The sequence below is a fragment of the Scomber scombrus genome, chromosome 3, assembly GCF_963691925.1.
Source record: "Scomber scombrus chromosome 3, fScoSco1.1, whole genome shotgun sequence".
NCBI classification, from domain to species: domain Eukaryota; kingdom Metazoa; phylum Chordata; class Actinopteri; order Scombriformes; family Scombridae; genus Scomber; species Scomber scombrus.
The window spans coordinates 8,484,461-8,502,758 of record NC_084972.1 but is presented as its reverse complement, the minus strand read 5'-3'; the positions used below and the strand labels follow the sequence as shown (position 1 = coordinate 8,502,758).

Sequence of the window (18,298 nt, the reverse complement as noted above, 5' to 3'; positions counted from 1 at the left end):
ACAAGTCATAGTGATGTTACTGCAGGATATAGCAGTGAATTTGAAGAAAACAAACCAAAAAAAGAAACGGCAGTCACCCCAGTGGAGGTGAGCAGATATTGATCAGTGATGGTGGCAAATCACTATGCAGTATGGCGGCGCCGCACTTGGTCACTAAGAAAGGCACCACTTTGCACATCTGGCAGTACTTTGAGTTTTGGCCTAACAAGGAGGAGGAGAACCAGGACACACTTCTTAAGTGTTGTGCAGGACTTGTGCTAATGTAATCCATGCAAAAGATGGACAGACAATGGATCTTCATGACCATTTGGGTGCACATCATTCCATCAATTATGGAACATTTAGTAAGGAAAAAAGTAATAAATAAGACATAAGTAATATACATTTTTCTATGTTATAGCAGAGACACTGGAATTATAACACATTTTTGTCTTTTTGTAATTCCACTGTCTGTGGCTATTATAAATCTCCACTTAGTGTAGTCTACTGTGTGACGTGCAGATTTGATCCAAGCTGGCCATATCAAATTGGTGTGTGTGTGTGTGTGTGTGTGTGTGTGTGTGTGTGTGTGTGTGTGTGTGTGTGTGTGTGTGTGTGTGTGTGTGTGTGTGTGTGTGTGTGTGTGTGTGTGTGTGTGTGTGTGTGTGTGTGTGGTAGGGAGTGCTCAGTGCACTGTCAGATATCGTCCATCGACCCAACCCAAATGCATAACCATCCTTTCTTGTCCACGATGAACATCTGTTAGATCAAAGTCTGGTGAAGACGAAAACTGCTTACATTAAAGTGTTTATAAATGTTCCCTTTCTTTAAATTCCCATCCCGTACTCCATAAAGAATACATTCTAAGCTGCAACTCCCTCCGGTATGATCATAATACACTTTGACTGAAGTCCACAGTTAGTAAGTTAGTGCCAAGTCGAGCACATCAACCGTAGAGAGAGGCTTGGGGATAGGATTAGCAAAGCAATAAGTCCCATAAAGCTTCTGTTGTGAATGTTGCCCAGTGGAAAGCGTTGGTAAAACAAGTGAATAGACTCCTGGGGAAAGGATAATGGGTTGATGAAGGGGCGGAGTGGTGAAGTCAGACAAGGACCAAATAAGTTGCGGCTTCTTCTTTAAGTTTCTGTGTCGAAGCCTGCCTGCACCCAGCTGCTCCCAGCAAGAGAGACAAGCAGGAGGAAGAGCAACAGAAAAACACTATGAAAACAAGTGACCCTGTCGTATGCTGGCCGACAGAGGAAATAATACAAAGTGGAAGAAGAAACATAATGCTAATGAAAATCTGCTTAAGTTTGCATTAATGTGGACACCAATGTGATTTGTGTTTAACTATTAAAAATAGGACTGAGGTAAGAGAGCAGAAGAACCATGAGAGTTTATGTCTGTGTAGTTTAAAAGTAAGAGCTTCAGCTGCTAACATGATTTCATTCTATACTGAGACAAGAAGACATTATAGTCAGTAAGTAGATGACAAAGAGGCAGCAGCTCAAAATGTTGTCTTCCTTAACATGAGAAGGACTAACTGAAGTAAAGTGGCTTAAACTGGTGGATACACATACTGAACTTTTTATTTGGAGTCTCATCTTCCCTCGACTTATATGAGTGCTGAGTTTCAACTTTAAAAACATTGAATTATGAATGATGAGCTGATCACACCAGCAAAACAGCAAAACAGGACACAAAAAAAGGTTTACAAGGTACATTACTAAGGCTGCAACTAAGGATTTTCTATTCTATTTTTTTGACAGTCGTTGTGTAATAAATTAATTTAAAAAAATGACCATCACAATTTCTCAACTGTCATGGTGACACATTTTTTGTATTGTTCAGCCAACAGTCCAGAACCCAAATGTACTATATTGACATTGACATAAAACTAGAGCTGCAACAAGTACATTAGTTAAGACAAATGATTCCTGCTTCTCCAATGAATCGTTTCTGGGTTATTTAGTCTTCTGTGATAGTAAGCTAAATAGCTTTGGGTTATGGACTGTTGGTCGGGATGTCACCTTGGAAACATCGGGGACATTTTCTGACATTGTATAAATCTACATAAATCCTCACTTTTGACAGTTTGGCCCATGCACACATTTGACATTTCTGCTTGATAACGACTTAAACGATTCATCATTTCAATCGAAAACAAATTCTTCTCATTTTCTCTCCAACTCCTCGATTAACTGCCTCATTGTTTCATCTCTAGTCATAACAACTATATGGCACCCACCTGGCTAAACCTAACTTTATCACCTCTTACACCCTCAGTTCAACAACCTTTAATTAAAAATCATTAGCGATGACAGAGGAGACACAGATGTGGCAGCCATTGCATCAGGGCGCAGGCGTTTAGGGCCTTGGCGTTCAACTCGGCTCAGCGCTACGGTAGGCCTTTCATGGCTAAGCCGGCAGATTACTCTCTTTGAACAAGACGTCTCCGGTTGTCAGAATGCAGTGGGATACGGCCGCTGCTCTGCTCAGCTCCGCTCTGAGGATTTGTGCCTTTGATGTAGTCAAATCCAGAACAGCAGGAAAAGCGGGTTAAAGGTAGCCGCGACCTCCGCCTCACCTTTCACACTCATCTGGACTGTACCACAGACGAAAAGTTGAACGACGCAGCGTTACACTCCAACAGTATCTGCTCTGCTATATTGACTGTCACGACCAAAAGATTTAGGAAAAAAAATGCAACTCTTATTGAAACTGTGCTAATCTGAGAGTAACTTGGCCCTCCTCTCAGCAGTGTGAGACACCGTGACACAGATAAACTCAACCGTGGTGAACTTCCTCCCATGTGTAATAATCCCATTTCATACACATGCAAAACGTAGCGAAATTACATCCATCCAAAAGCCATGAATACTGAAAACCTAGCGTTTTGCAGAGAGCAAAACAAGGGGGCATCCCTCTTTCCATACCCCCTACACCTCTACCCCCCTTCACGCCAATATGAATACCTGTGGCCCACATATGGCTCGAATTCTGCGGTTGACTGCGAGTGACTGGGAGAGGATGGGTTGAAGGAAATTGCGCTGCTTGTCGTTGGTTCCGAGCCTGAATTCCCCAGACTAAATTGGCAGAGTCCCGGGGCCTGAGCTGGGAAAGTAGATGACTCAATAGGCAGTAATGAGAACTTATTTACCCAGCTGGTGGGGGAAATGCTGGGACAGTTCTTGAGGAAGCCCCCATAACTCACCCAGCTGGACTTTGGGGCCTACAGCCAAAACCACATACCCACCCACCCCTCTCCTCCCCCTGCTGCCCCCTTGCACAGTGGTCTGTGAAATCTTAAAAGGCAATAACATTAAGAGACTGCCGGCGGTGTTCATTTGGGACTTACAGTGGTGGGAAAGAAACAATGAGAGGACAGCAAGTGCGTAGAAAAGCAAAAAACAAGCACATAAAAGGCAGCTGGTCTTCTAAGGATAGAACGGCTGAGAATGATTCTGGCACACACATTTAAACATGACTTGAAAGTGTGCTGGCAGTTGGAAAAGATGAGCTTGAAAAAAAAAGAAAGAAGGGGAAACAAAAGTTGGAAAAATGATAAGACTTACTATTTCACCCAAGGAGGCAGCCAGCATGTGAGTGACAGGTGCTGCGTGCGGTGCGGCCAGCGCTCCACCGGCGCCGAGCAGGGACTTTGTGTAGTCGTAGGTGACAAAGAAAGCAGCGGCTGAAACCAAGCAGAACCACAGCCATTTAAGGCCCATTAGTCAACCAGCATACAGCAATTAATATCCCTCACTACCACTGACAGGGGAGAAACTGAGGTGTGAGCCTTCTTTTGTGTGTGTGTGTACGCTTGTGTCTGTCTGTATGTGTAAAAGGAGGTAAAAGCTTCAAGAGTTAAGTGTGTCTCAACTGGAGAAAAAAAAAAAAAAGTTCAGTCTTTACTCCTGCTTGTCAAACACATTCATTCTGCAAAATAGTTGAATTCATAAGCAATTGATTTCTATTCTAAAACATGTCGTCTTTGTCTGTCTTTGATACGCTCATGAAAAGAGCTCCTATTTGCCCAGCCTACTGAAAGCATTCGCCTCAAATGGACTGTGAAAGGTAAATGGACGGCACTTATAAGAACGCCTTTCTGGTCCTCTGACCACTCAGAGCTCTTTTTACGCTACAGGCCACATTCACCCATTCACACACACATTCATACACTGATGGCGTGGGCGGCCAGGCAAGGTGCCAACCTGCTCATCAGGAGAATCTAATCATTCACACACACACACACACACACACACACACACACACACACACACACACACACACACACACACACACACACACACACACACACACACACACACACACACACACACACACACACACACACACACACACACACACACACACACACACACACACACACACACACGGTACAGCCATCAGGAGCAAATTGCTGTTCAGTATGTTCCCTATCCAAAGTTTTAAAAAAATATGTCTTGCTTTCAAAGATCTACTTGCAGTTGAAATGGCAGGTAGATTTGATAAAGTTTATAGGAAGAGCACATTTTAATTTAATTAGATTTTTATTTTATTTAAACAATGCGCAATAAAACATTAGCCTTGTATAAAACAAGGGGAGATGCATTGCACCGGGTTTTACCAAGTTGGGTTATTTTTTGCCTGTAGTCCCTGGGCAGGTAGATGGAACATACAATAAATTAAAATAACAGAATTCACAAAGTTGTCCAAAATTGCAATGACAAAATTATCAATTCACAAATTTCCACATCCTAAAAGCAATTTGTCAATATAGTCAATATATAGACATGATGATGCTGATAATTACGTTATTGTATGATAAGTCAGCGTACTACATGCGTGTACTCTGTTGCCAAATGATGCCAAACTTTAACATATGATGAACAGCTCAGTGCAGGTTTGGTTTCACACAAAGAATAATATTGGTTCACTGCTATCCTTCACACACACACAATGGAGATCTGTGAAGCTTCATCAGAACATACTGTATATCCTGCCATCACGATGATTGTCTTACCATTGGGAAAGGAGCCGACAGCAGCAGATGGGACCCCAGCGTAAATGCCCCTGAAGCCCCCGGCCTTGTAAAAGCCCTGCTGACTCTGCAGTCTGGTCTTAATGGTGTCCAGGGGGAAGAGGGTGAGATCCACACACATCCCTGCACAGCCTCCTGCCTGGGGTACACAGTCAGTTATAAGATATAAGACTGGAATACACACAATAACAACAGTGGTGAAATACATGTTCAGTAATAGCACAATGAAAGAAATACCCAAATACACTAAGTAAAGTAAATGCATTCAAATCAGGTATATTCCAGGACCCTGTCACATGCTCTGATCACTATTTCTATATTAACAAGTAATAAAATGACTTCTCTATTCCCCTTCAGCTCTATAGAGTGTATTAGCATCTTTCAGGTCATTCAGTTCAGTGTGTCCTCTTTTCAGGCACAGCTGTGTGCAGGCAGCTGTGATAAAACCACTGTATGTGACCTAAGTATCAAACATAAATGGACTCATTCATTATGAAGATTTCCCTCTTTAATATTGTTATGTTTTATATCTAGAATCTGTGTCACATAAAGCAGCAAATTAACTTATAAAGGATGGGGGGATTAATCCACAGTCCACCTTCTTTAAAATGTAATTAAAAGTTGATCTGAAGCTAATATGAAGCTTCAGCCGTCCAAATGACTCAAATCAAGCAGATATCTTTCAATGTTACAGTCTTTTTAGTGCCACTATGGGCTTTGACATTATGATAGACATTTAACTGACAATTTATTTTCTTGACTAATCATTTTAACTGATAATGAAAATAATCATTCCTTCCATCCCTTCCAAGTTTTTCCCTGTTTTTCACTGTAGGTCATTTTAATTGTAAGCTTCTCGTTTTCCCACAGTGACGGCAGCAGTCACAGACAATTTCTGTGGCAACAAAACAAAAATAAATCCATTGTAAACAGAACCCTGAGGCGGCGTACATCTGTCACACATGAATCCTCTTATTTTATTTTATTGCTTTTTTTTGTTTAACTGATAAAATTGTAGTCAATTCTGCTTTGGCAAGAAAACAAAAACACTGTTTAGAAGAACAATAAGTCATGATTTGTCTTTTGAAAAGGACAGAGAGTCATTAATACACAGTTTCAGATTTGTGAAACTTCTTGATAGTATTTATGAAAACTGAAAAAATTATGATGTCACTGATAGTTCTCTATTCAGATCACATTAAATTAGATCCAAAATCAGACTCAAAAACAGCTTCTTCCCCAAAGCCATAACCTTGCTGAACACAAACATGCACTAACCCTCTGTTGCTGCAACTGCAATATTTATTTATTTATTATTTATATTATTACACTGTTTTACTCAGGTTTTATTCAACTGTGCAATTTTATGTGTGAATGGACTGAATGTGGTTTATGTATGTGTTCATGTGCACTTCAAGGCATTGCCTCTAATTTCGTTGTACTACCTGTATAATGACAATACATTTGATTTTGATTCTGATCCAGATCAAAAACCACTACAACCAGTCTTATACTTTTGAACTCCACATTTAAAGTCTAACTATAGTGGGTTTTGATCTGGATCTGGTCTAACGTTGTCTTGATGGGGGAAAAAAGTAGTAAATGGTAAAATGGTAAATCACACACATTCATACACTGAGTAGTGGTCGTAGTGAACCCTCACCCCCCTTTCAGCGTTCATAAGCAGAAGTAATAATATAAGTAGTATAGTAGTATACATTTTAACCCTTTTTGCTGTCATGTCTAACAATCTTTCATAAGTACAAGTGGTGCAAAAACAGATCATAAGCCTCTAAATATTATTTATGTTTCCATTTATCCCGAATCACAAGCTAACTTCAACGTCGTTCCTTCTCGCCTCGTCTTCATTTTAGCTTGTATGATATCATATTTTGCAAGCAAATTAATTCCTTAAGGACACATTTGCAGCAAACGAACCAAACACATCCACCACTTAAACTCTAAGCTTCAAACTACACCCTGAGCTTCATGTAGAGGCTGCTTCTGAATTAAGCTAGCTGTACCTTACCACCAGAGACGCCACGAACTCTCGTCTCTCCATGTTCAGCTCTCAAACGCTCCTTTTGTCAGTCGTGCAGCCGGTAAATGTACAACAGCTCACCATGTTTGACACACTCACACACACACACACAAATCAAAACATGCCTGTCAAGGACGCTGCCATCTTGGTGGGATTACTTCCGCCTACGTCATGACGCAGGCTTGTCTCGTGACCTTGAACGCGTCTACGTGTGTGAAAGAAACGTAAAGAGGATAACGTTTAGACTCACTAACACAGTCAAAGTGATATTATTTTAAATGCTTCACAGTTTTTATCCAACTGAATATTATTAGAAGAAACACAATAAGGGCGTTTATTACATTGATTTAGTCACTTTTTACTACTCTGTTCAAATCTATGGTTTGAATTCACTGAATATGACAGGCATCTCTGTTTGCAGTTTTATTTAATATTCACAAATCCAAATTCTTCAGCAAAAAAGCCAAACTTTTCAGAGCTGATGGTCCATACTAAAATTATAGTTTTTCCAATATCGTTTAGTGTCCTCAGAGACGGAGCTAGGGGGTGGCTTTTTCAGGCTGCAACCCCGACTGTTTTCTCAAAAGCCCTGAATTATTATTTTTTACATATTTGTTTAATATTTAATATTAACTTTTTCTGGATAGTGACTTCAACCAGCTTCTGACTGAATCTGAGTGAGTTTATAACAACTGTCATTGAGAGTGCCTTACTTATTATTTCTATGTGCATTCTTTCTTGAAAATAGTTAATAAGGAACAAAATAAATTACTACTAATGTTTGCGGTAGTCATACAATGCAGAAAAAATTAAATTCTGTACATGTGAACCATCCAAAATAAATAAAATGAAATAAAATAAAATAAGATAAAGGCCCTGGCTGTGGGTGCTCTGGACTTAGCCCCGGATCTTGTCAACTCCTAGATGTGCCCCTGAGTGTCCTTAAAATGTTTGTGATTGTATCCTGGTGTACACATGGTGTGTTAACCTGTTGTAGACTTGTTTTAATAAAGCTGTTTTAAAAAAAAGTTTTTCCCTTTTTACACTTACTGTAAAACAGCTTCTATTCTATTCAGTTCTACCCTGTTTACTGTAGTATTGTCTAGTGTCCATGTGCATTGTATGTTATACAGTAGACTATATATTAATAAAGTTGGGGGTTCTTGTAAATGCTTGCGATAATTTCCTCATCAAATCAATGACTGCTTAAAGGTGTATTCAACTATACTAACTTCCACATTATTAAAAAAAAAATGAAAAAATTATTAAATAATCTTTTAAAAGAAGCTCCGATGATCCATTCACATTTGCCTTCAATACAACTACAGTTCCTGTGTACTCTCAAAAGGATGCAGATCCAACATGAGGCAAAAATAAAACACTGAGAAAAGCAATTAGCAATTTTTAGCTTAATTTTCCCCTGGAGTGGCATAATGATGTTGCAGTTTAGTGTCTATAATGTCATGTGTTGGATCAAAACACCACTGTTTCTACTAACCAGCAAGTACAATTTGCTGCTTATAGAACAAAGGTGGACCTGACTGTCTGAGACATGCTCTTCACAGTGTGGACTAGTGCCTCTTTGATTGGTCCCTTTGCTGCAAGAGGAATTCTGAACAAAGAGTAGAGGTCAGCCATGCCCTTTCCTTTGACTTTGCTGTCTGTCTGGCGGTTTCCAAATATTCTGGCTAGCAGTCATAGAGGAGCTGGGACATGCTGCTGCCCCACCCTCCTCCCACGCCTTTTGTTCATCATCATCAGAGTCCTCATTATCGTCACATTCACAAAACTTTTGCATCTTAAATGGATGAGTACTGGTTCTTCTTTTTACTGAAAACAAGAGGCATGATCCTGAACTCCTTAGAATAGTTTGGTCTCACCTTTGACAAAGCCAGTGGAGGAGAGGGGAGGGAGGTTTGGGAAGAAGAAGCAGACGAGGATGTTAGTATAGTGCATCATGGTTCACCAGTTTGGCTTCCTTGGACACCTTCTTGGAACTGAGCTCTCGTTAACAGTATCAGTTGCACCTGCGCTTTTCCTGCCAGTCAAAATACCTTCTGTGTAAAAGGTTTGCTCTAATTTAATTTGACTCGTCTAACAAAGCAATGTATGAAAATAAAAAAAACAACAAAATTTATGGAAATGTATTTAAGCGTACTTCTTTGATCTTACTTTACTCACATGTCTTTTGCCATTTCGTGATTGCAGCGCCTTATATCCTTGCGTCTCACCTCTCCCTCCTGATGCTGCTGAGTGAGTGTGCTCAGGTGAGTGTGTTCTTTTCCAGTGACATGCCGACTGGGTTATTTATGGGCCACTGTCAGCCAGGCAGCGTCTCCTATTAGGGAAGAGCAGGCAAGGGGCCGCCACCTCTTTACTCAGCCCGGACCCAATGATGTCTGGGCTGAGTGCGCCCGGTTTGAAGCTTGGTGCCCATCATCCATCTTGTTGAAGCGGGTCTCAGAGGGATCCCATCGGATGTGAGCCCCAGCTGGATCTGGACTGGGCTGCTGTCTCCGCTGTCATGATCTGTATTAGGCCTGAGGACGGCAATAGCATTGCTTACATTCTGCTTCTCACCCTTTTTATTGCTTTCATCCAGCACTTCATAAGAGTACAAATGTTTGGCTGTGAGTATGAGGACTGGCTTCTTTTGTTACCATGACTCCTAGTCCTGTTTTACTCTGCTGAACATTTGCAGTAATTATTGTGACGCTGTCGTCGTGCTCGTGATTTGCATTACAGCCCTTCCCTGAGGCAGACATAAGTTGTTGTCCCTCAGCTCAGTCAATGCAGCACATTAATTCTATGCCATACCTGAAATGGATTTTTTCCCCCTTTTGGTTGTTGCTGAGAAGTCTGCAGTGTCCAGATACCTGTCTGTTCCATTATGTAAAGCCATTTATCACCCTGTCACAGCACATACTTGGTTATTGGGATTGTTGTCATCTGTGCTCTAAATGCTGTATTCCTATAAGTCTCAATGGACTCTTACCAAACCTTAACGTGTCAATTAAAATGCACAAATCATAGATATTTCTTAACAAGATTAGACTACTTAGGATCAGTTTTTCAATACGTCAAGAGCTTGTGTACTAAGAAAGTAAGTTGGATTACTCTTTGCCTTTGCACCATTCATTCATCAGAAGTGATGAAACTGTTCAAACTTTACCTGTTAACACCAACCTGCTTTCCAGCTTCACATAATGTTTTGCTGAATGAGTTCAACCAGATGCATGTGAGGAGTGCAGCTTACAGCTTGAGGCCAAGAAGAACTGAAACAGAGCAGAACCCGGGCTGTACCGACGTGATCCGTGACTGCGCTGCGAGTGTTAGGTGAATTTATCCATAGAAGTGAATGCAAAAAGATGGCTGGATGAGAGTGGGAGTGTTCAGTTACCCCAACGTAAGGTCAATGAGAAGCACCCAGAGTCTGGGCAGATTTGCAGAGAGCACCATTGATCTTGACCCACTCAGAGTATGATCTCAGAGATAAAAGTGAGGAGACGAGAGGGGAACTTATTCACTGTCAGCCACAAGTCAGCAAAGGGCAATTCTAGCCTGCAGGCTGTCTTTGAAAAACTGAAGGGCAAAGCATGGAGGATTAAGCCACGAGGTGGGGAGGGAGAGAAATGCAAGCAGCCATATGGGTTATTGTAATAACACAGAGCCAACATCTATTGGCTTACGTTTCGTGCTCCTTTAGAGGCGTGCGTGTTAGGTGACAGCGAGGATGAACTCTTGAGTCAAAAGTTTATGTGACTTGCACAGGTGAGAGGGTGTTCAGAGTTCCTCTTAAAGTTTTTAGACACTTTTTCTACCCACTTGAATGCGTGTGTACAATATGCGTGTGTGTTATTTCAGACACAGCAGATTGCTTATACATTTGAATTCTTTAGATGAATTTTCATCATCTTCTTTTAAGAGGCCCAGTTGCTCTTTTGGACATCGTTATGGACCAACAATAGTCATTTTTTCTTGTTTGTATTTGCAGAAAGCGCCATCTGTAATCGTCATTTGAGAACTGAGAGGAACACACATCTTGACTCTGACACAGTGATATTATTCATGAGGCCGTGCGGTCGAGCAGTGCGCTAAACTTCAGCCGAACATAACTCCTGCTCATTAGCCGGCCTAACATTTGCATCGTTAGGCCACCGCAACAGCAGGGGTAGGAAGAAATGCGACTAAGCGCCTTTCATATACCTCTTTGTTTTTACCCTTAGGATGATAGGCTACATGAGTCTGTGACAGAGGGGGAGAAGCAGGAGGGAAGGGGTGTGTGGGGTGGTGGTGGTGGTGGGAGTAATGCTCAATACAATGAGAGGAGGGAGGTGACAGGAGGAAAGGAAGGAGGGAGGTGAGATAAAGGGAGTAAATGAGAAGAGAAAGGTTAGAGAGAAAGAGGAGAATAAAAGAACATTCATTATAAATTCACTGAATCGACAAGCTGTCAGGCTGCGCTGCCGTCCATGTAGCGCATACGTAAGCCTCGGCTGCACTATTGACTCCTACGTCACACCCAAAACTTCTCTCTCCTTTCCTCACCTTTGGTTGTATCCATACCACCTGTGTCTGCTCCACAGTATCCACAGTCTAGATTGACCCCTGAGAGCCTTGCAAAGCCATTCTATCATCCCATCTTCCCCTTCCCCTTTCTTCACCCTCTGCCCTCTCATCCTTGCTGGGCCATCAGTGAAATATGAGCTGCCTGTAGCATATTGATCCCATGTCTAGCTCCCGCCTAAAGATAGATAGATCACAAGTCAAAGCCCTCCCGATGCCTCCTCATTCTGCTGCAGTGGCAGTAGTGCCAATGGCTTCACTAGTTTCTATTCATTGCAGTGATCAATTTCACCACGATGCACGCTGATGGATTCTGTTCTCCTGTTGTCGTCTCAGTCTGAGCAGGTGAGCTGAGGGAAGGGCTGTCAAACCAGTTGAACTGTGATGGCCTTCAATTGGTTGAGAAGTGTGTAATCGCCCCTGTGAGCTCTTCAACGGGCGAGGCCACAATAGAGGCATCATCTGTCACGATCTCTTGCACACTGCTGAGAAAATGAATATTTGAATATTGTATGATCAAATGCTGATTCTGTTTCATTATAATATAATATTGTTTGTTTGCTTGTATTTCAAAACATTGAACCGTAATTGACCTAGATATTGTACTAGAGTATGTAGACAGTTTAATTCCATCTTCATATAATATGAATTGTATGGTTTACAGAACACTTTACTAATAAATGAATGACTTCATGAATACAAAATCAGCTTTTACACTGATATGACAAACTTGTTTTTTGAAGCATTTTTGCACATTCAGCAGATACTGAGTAACATTGGCATTAACGAGAGTCATGTTTTGAGTCATGATTTTCCTTTTAGTTCTGTTTTGGTCTCCACCTACCAAATATCCATCTCTTTTAGCACCTAAATCATACAATGTGTTCACCAGCTAGTTGCTTACTTTGTCTATCCATCATTTGGTGCTCAGGAGATAACATACAGTGGGGGTTATCAGAGGTATTTCACTGAGATTGGACCAAAACAGTTGCCAAAACAACGATGTGAAATATACTTAAACACTGACACTCTGTCACTATGAGTGACTATTTTCACATACAAGTGGTCATGTGATCCATGGTTAAAATAAATGTATTCATTAGTGCACTGTTTAAAAATGGTTATATAGCTTTATGGAAATATTAATCTATTAATATTGCACTGTGTAGAGTAAGGTTGGCCTTGCACATCACAATAATAAAAAAACAACATATGAGAGCAACTGGGGTTTAAGACAGAAACAAGCCAACAGGTTGAAGCATCACTGAAGAAATCTGCTTACTGCAGTGAAAGCAGGGAAAATGTACAGCCATTCTTCTCACAGAAAGCAACTTACACAGAATTATCTAAAAGGAGATACGGTATCTATTCATCACAACTAGTGTGGCTGACTTTCTCCCTCCGCTGTTCTTAACTGACTGGCCTTTCCATGCTTTGGCTCCTAGTCACAGATGACACTTGCATTTGTCATGGCCTAAGTGCTGAGGTGGAGAAAGTGGGATCACCCAAACAACAATACTTCACAAAGAGCTGCAAAATGAATCACGGGAGCTTTGCTTGCAGCATCCTGTACCTTTTGATAAATCACTTCACCAAGTCTCACTTTTTATGATCCCCCCTATTGCCGCCTTTTGCATATTCTATTACCATCAGTAGTCGTATTCCCTAAAGATTACATACTTTCTAGGAGATGGTTTTATGGAGAAGAATGTGGAGTTTGCTAAAACAACACAAATTAATGGACAAAGAGCTGACACTAAATCTAAATTTTCTTGAACTTTTTCCTTCGTTTTGTCCCCCCTGTACAACATTTTTTGTGTGATGTGAGTCACACACACCTCATTGGCTCCACTAATGCCATTGTTTCTATCTGCAGTGACAGATATCCCTGCCAAGCCTGATTGCCCTATGGTGGCAGATGCCTCAGTGTAAATGCTCTACAACCCTTGTGCAACAGTGCACAGCTTCCTCATGCAGGACTTGGTCTCTCTTTTAAGTCTCTATCTATCTTTCTCTTTGTCACACACACATAAACTCACTACACTTGACACAGACATTGGCAGACTTTTCCCCCCCTGCTTTACCCAGTGCAGTGGCATTGTGTATGTATTGTTCTGTGAACTAAAGAAACTCATGATGATTGCTGATAAATGGCAGTTAGGACCATTACAGCTGAGCAGGTATAACATTCTTAAATTGCTTGTAAATATATATCATATGCCAGCTAACCCATTATCAATAGCCATACAATTACCATAGGTTCAAAGTTTTTCAAGTCTCTCCTAAATCAATATCCAGGTGCCCATATGAACACTGAAACAAGCTTTGCTGGCTGTAATGATTCGTTCTGTCTTGGCTGTAAAGAGAAAATATACTTCCAATGTAAGAAATGACAGAAAAAATCCTCATTCTGGGCGAAGCTATGAGGCTTCAGCGTTCATAATTAAACCAAACAAGTGGTTATCTTCCAAACTTAATGTCTTTTTAATATGATATTCACTCTTTGTGTGACTATCCCCCCAATGCAGCTAGAGCACAGGAACGCCATCCAAGGAAACACAATGAGGGAGTTTTGTACTGAAAACGCTAACCTACTTTGAAAGGTACCCCCTTTATTTTGATTAACTCAGACTGCTAAAGCCTCATATTGACTTCAGATCAACTTTGGAATACATTTTTGCACAGAACAAGGACTGTACAGGAAAGAATGATAGTATGAACAGGGGAATAATTAGTGAAATGATGATTAGTAAAAATGTCAAAAATAATGTTTTGGTATGAAAAAGGTTAATGGCAATTACCAGTAATGCTCATTTCAACTAATACATACCAAATCAACCTTGATCCCTCTACGATTTTTCTCATGACCTCACAGGGTTAAAAATTCACCTGTGGCACACCGCGTACAATTTCTCTAACTGCACCTTGGAGTGTACAGCTCAGTCAATATCCACCAGTGTCATCTTGGTCTGAGAGCTCACAGTTGATGTGTGGCCTGCAAATAGCGTGCACCATGCTAGAAGCCTCTGCAGCAAAGGGACCAGATGTGAACAAGTAGATTTCATCTTCGCTGGCAGTCATTCCCCTCAGGCAGCTGCAGATGGATCAATAACACCGGTTCCCTGTCTGAGCCAGAATGAGAAGTCATGGAGTGGCTCTTGTGGCAAAAGCATGTACAGATCTATTCGGTTTGTATGGATCGATTGAGGACATGCACAACAAAATGGAGAAGATCACGCTGTGTGTGTGTGTGTGTGTGTGTGTGTGTGTGTGTGTGTGTGTGTGTGTGTGTGTGTGTGTGTGTGTGTGTGCGCGCACATGTCTGTCCATATATGTGTTAACTCCAAGGGGGGGGCATCTCTATCACCCCCTTTGTATTTCAATGAAGATGGAGGAGCTGCATTACAGTAAAATATGCACAAACATGCTTGGCAATCAACTCCTATCTGTTCTGTCTGTGGAGCCTAATAGAAATATGGATCTGCTCTTGTATGGTCCCCGTCACACTGACATTTGATTCATCCTTTCACAAGCTGATACACCAACCCCAATCGGGTATCAGTTTGACACATTGACACTTTGAGTCACAGGAGAAATCTGTGACAAATGATGAACATGAATGTGAAAAATGTTTTCAGGCTGCTGAGAATAACTAGCAGAGGAGACTTATGACCCAAGCACAACAGGAGAGATTGCATTGTAAACATAAGCATGGCCCTTACCTTCAGGTTACACTGGATAACTTTGTGAGAGGCTGAAAATTAGAGTATCAGACAAACTGTGATAGTGATCAACTCTGCACCGTGTCGCAGACGGTGATTATGATTCAGATTGTCCTCTGCTTGCAAATGATGACCTTTCAAATTGCAGGGAGTGAGCACTGAGGGAGAATCTAACCTTTAGTTCTGAATAACATCTGGACAGTTTGGGCGGCTTTACTGCAGTATCAGAGTGCCACCTAGTGGTTCAATTGTATACAGAAAATGTACTCTGTGTGTCTATGGATAATACTTGTTTTGACAAGGATTATGCACGATGGACTCATCTGCAGATAGCAATTGTTTGACTCTCTCAAATACATATTGCAGCTTAGATCTTAAGGAATAAATGTGTAATGAAATTACGCAAACAAAGGCGAAAATGATTGCACAATAATAATTCACATGTGTGATCACAACCAGACCGAGTTCACTTAGTTTGCCCGGTGATTGAGACGCTGAAGTCAAAATATTGTGTGCCTTCATTAACCCTCCATGTATAATTCATGTTCCTCAAATTTATCATCTGTCAGGTATTATGTATAGTGCCTATTTCCCCTTCAACACATGGGAACATTCCCATCAAGCCACTGGTGGGAAGAAAGTCTTCAGGGACCAATGTACTTGATTGCATGATAATAACCCATTAATGTGCTAATTTCACAATTCATCTTTGCAATAATTGCCTCCATCAATATAAACGGAGGCAGTGCAGCCCTCATTTGTAGAAACGTACTTAGGGACTTTTTTTAAATGCCTCACTGTATCATGATTAATAATGGACGACAAAGGGTAGTGACTAGCAAAATAACACAATGTAAGAAACATCTAACATCCCTTCTGGAGCATTAAATGGACAACCTTATTGTTTTTGTTCTCTGACTTTTACACACAGTCCTTAGAACCCAGTGGTGCTATATCTAACCAGTGGTGACTTGACTTCTGAAACTGATCTGGAAGCCCAGTGAGAATGACAGAGACCCATATGGGTGTCTTCCTGTCCTCTAACACTTTGTTTTCCTGTTTACCTGACTTACCTCTCATGGCATCTTGGCTGCTTTTTTACACTCTTAATATGCAGTATTCGATTATTATAATTTATTTTGGCTTGCTTTATTTTAATTGTTCTATTCAAGCAGTTTATGAACAGAATTGACCTCTTCAAATACCAACCTCCTGATAAATTCTGCTTCCTGTTTTCTAGTCAAGATTATGCAAACCCTTTATTGCACTGTCTACAAAGTTGTAGCAGGGACTTGCCATGCTAGCAACCACAAATCCACATTTGTGCTTTTGAATGAAATGTATCATCACCTACTTTATGGTTTGCTGTGAAAGTTAGTATAGACATTTATGTTCCTCATGGGATGAATGTAATCATTTCAGTGAGTTTGGATTAGATTTGGGCATGTACAAATATATTTTAGAAGTTTCTATTTTGAGTAAAGAATGAGAAGAAAGAAAAGAAGAAATCCTACTACTATTGTTTCAAAGCCTCTGGAAGTCGGCTATGACACAGCTACCAACCAATCGGAATAGGTATGCCTTAAAGAGACAGGAGCTAAAATGGCCCATTTCAGACAGGGGCTGAACTGAGGGCCTGCATAAGGGGCCAGTATAAGATAAATAAGGAGTTATCTTATGGCAGCATGATTGGCATTGTTAGTATTTAGCTCTAAGACCTGCTCTGCCTAAGTACTTCCTCACAGAGCCACTACCATGGCTGTAGACTCTTAGTCTTGCCAAAGACCAACTCACTAGTGACGAAACCCACCTTTCTCTTCGTGTCATAAGCCTGTCTGCTCTGATTAGCATTGAACCATCCTGTGATTTCCCTTCAATATCACTCTAAGTTAACAAGATCACATTCTCCTCTGGTCACAGTCCTGTAGTGATCTTTTCAAAAGAGTCAAAATGTCAAAGTGAGTTACTGAGTGAGTGAGTGAGTGAGTGATGCTGTTCAAGCCAACTTCATTTGGAATTCTTTGTTATTTATTTCATCTGTTGCCCTTTTACTGGGTTAGGTGAGCCACAGGATGAGTGCAATCAATGATGGATGGATGGATAGATGGATGGACGGATGGACCTTCAGTAACACAAAGCAACCCAACACAGAGGCTGTAGTGAGCTGGAAAATCCTCAGTATGGAGAGCAAAGAGGAAGGTTGAAGGAGCATCTCCCCATGGAGCACCAGAGCAGCTCAGGAGCTTATCAGACCTGAAGTCCTGGATCGTTACATACTGGATTGTGTTCTCCAAGGAGCTACTTTGCTCAGTAAGACCAAGATGAAAACACACATATCCAAGTTTCAGCCCAGGTGCATGTGGCTGTATGATGTCAATAAAATGGAATAAGAGATAACTCTGACTTGCAGTGTCTTGTCGATAGAAACAAATGTAATTTATATGTATTAATTGTAGTTTTATTGTTTGCCGAATGATAAAGCATTTTTTGGTATTAAAGCATGTGTGTGAGTATGCCACTCACCTTTGTGTATGTATTACAGCTGCAGGATCATTGTTAAGTAAACAAATATGATGATGAAGAGGAAGCCTCAAACATGCTTCCTATTCAACCGTATCTGAATATTTTAATAATGGGTTCCTAGTTCAACTCTTTTTGTTAATTAAAAGCCATCCAGCCTTGATTTGGTGGACACAGCCTGTTAACATCCTCATTCTGCAGACACACCAATTCACTGAAAATGCACTGACAAGCACAGTGGTTACTAATCAATATTTAAATCTGTAGGGAGAAAGATCAGCACACGAAAAGCCATTATGCATTTGACATCAGCCAAAGAAAGTGATCTATCCTGTCAATACACTGACATGCAGTGGCTCTGTCTCACTGTGATAATTGTTTTTTTTGTCTGTATCATTGTACATTACAAAGTCATGCAATATCACA

The 18,298-nt window shown here is 40.9% G+C and overlaps 1 protein-coding gene across 1 annotated transcript in view; it reads right to left on the bottom strand.

Annotated features, from left to right (window-relative positions):
- slc25a26 (solute carrier family 25 member 26) overlaps positions 1–7,196 on the bottom strand; it is a 59,436-nt gene extending 52,240 nt beyond the window's left edge. The window contains exons 1-3 of the mRNA XM_062416264.1: positions 7,053–7,196; positions 5,006–5,162; positions 3,555–3,673 (exon numbers count right to left, since the gene is read on the bottom strand). Of these exons, the coding sequence (XP_062272248.1) occupies positions 3,555–3,673; positions 5,006–5,162; positions 7,053–7,085 (309 nt within the window). The 5' untranslated portion in view covers positions 7,086–7,196. The remainder of the gene's footprint in view (positions 1–3,554; positions 3,674–5,005; positions 5,163–7,052) is intronic.
- Positions 7,197–18,298: the final 11,102 nt, after the last annotated feature.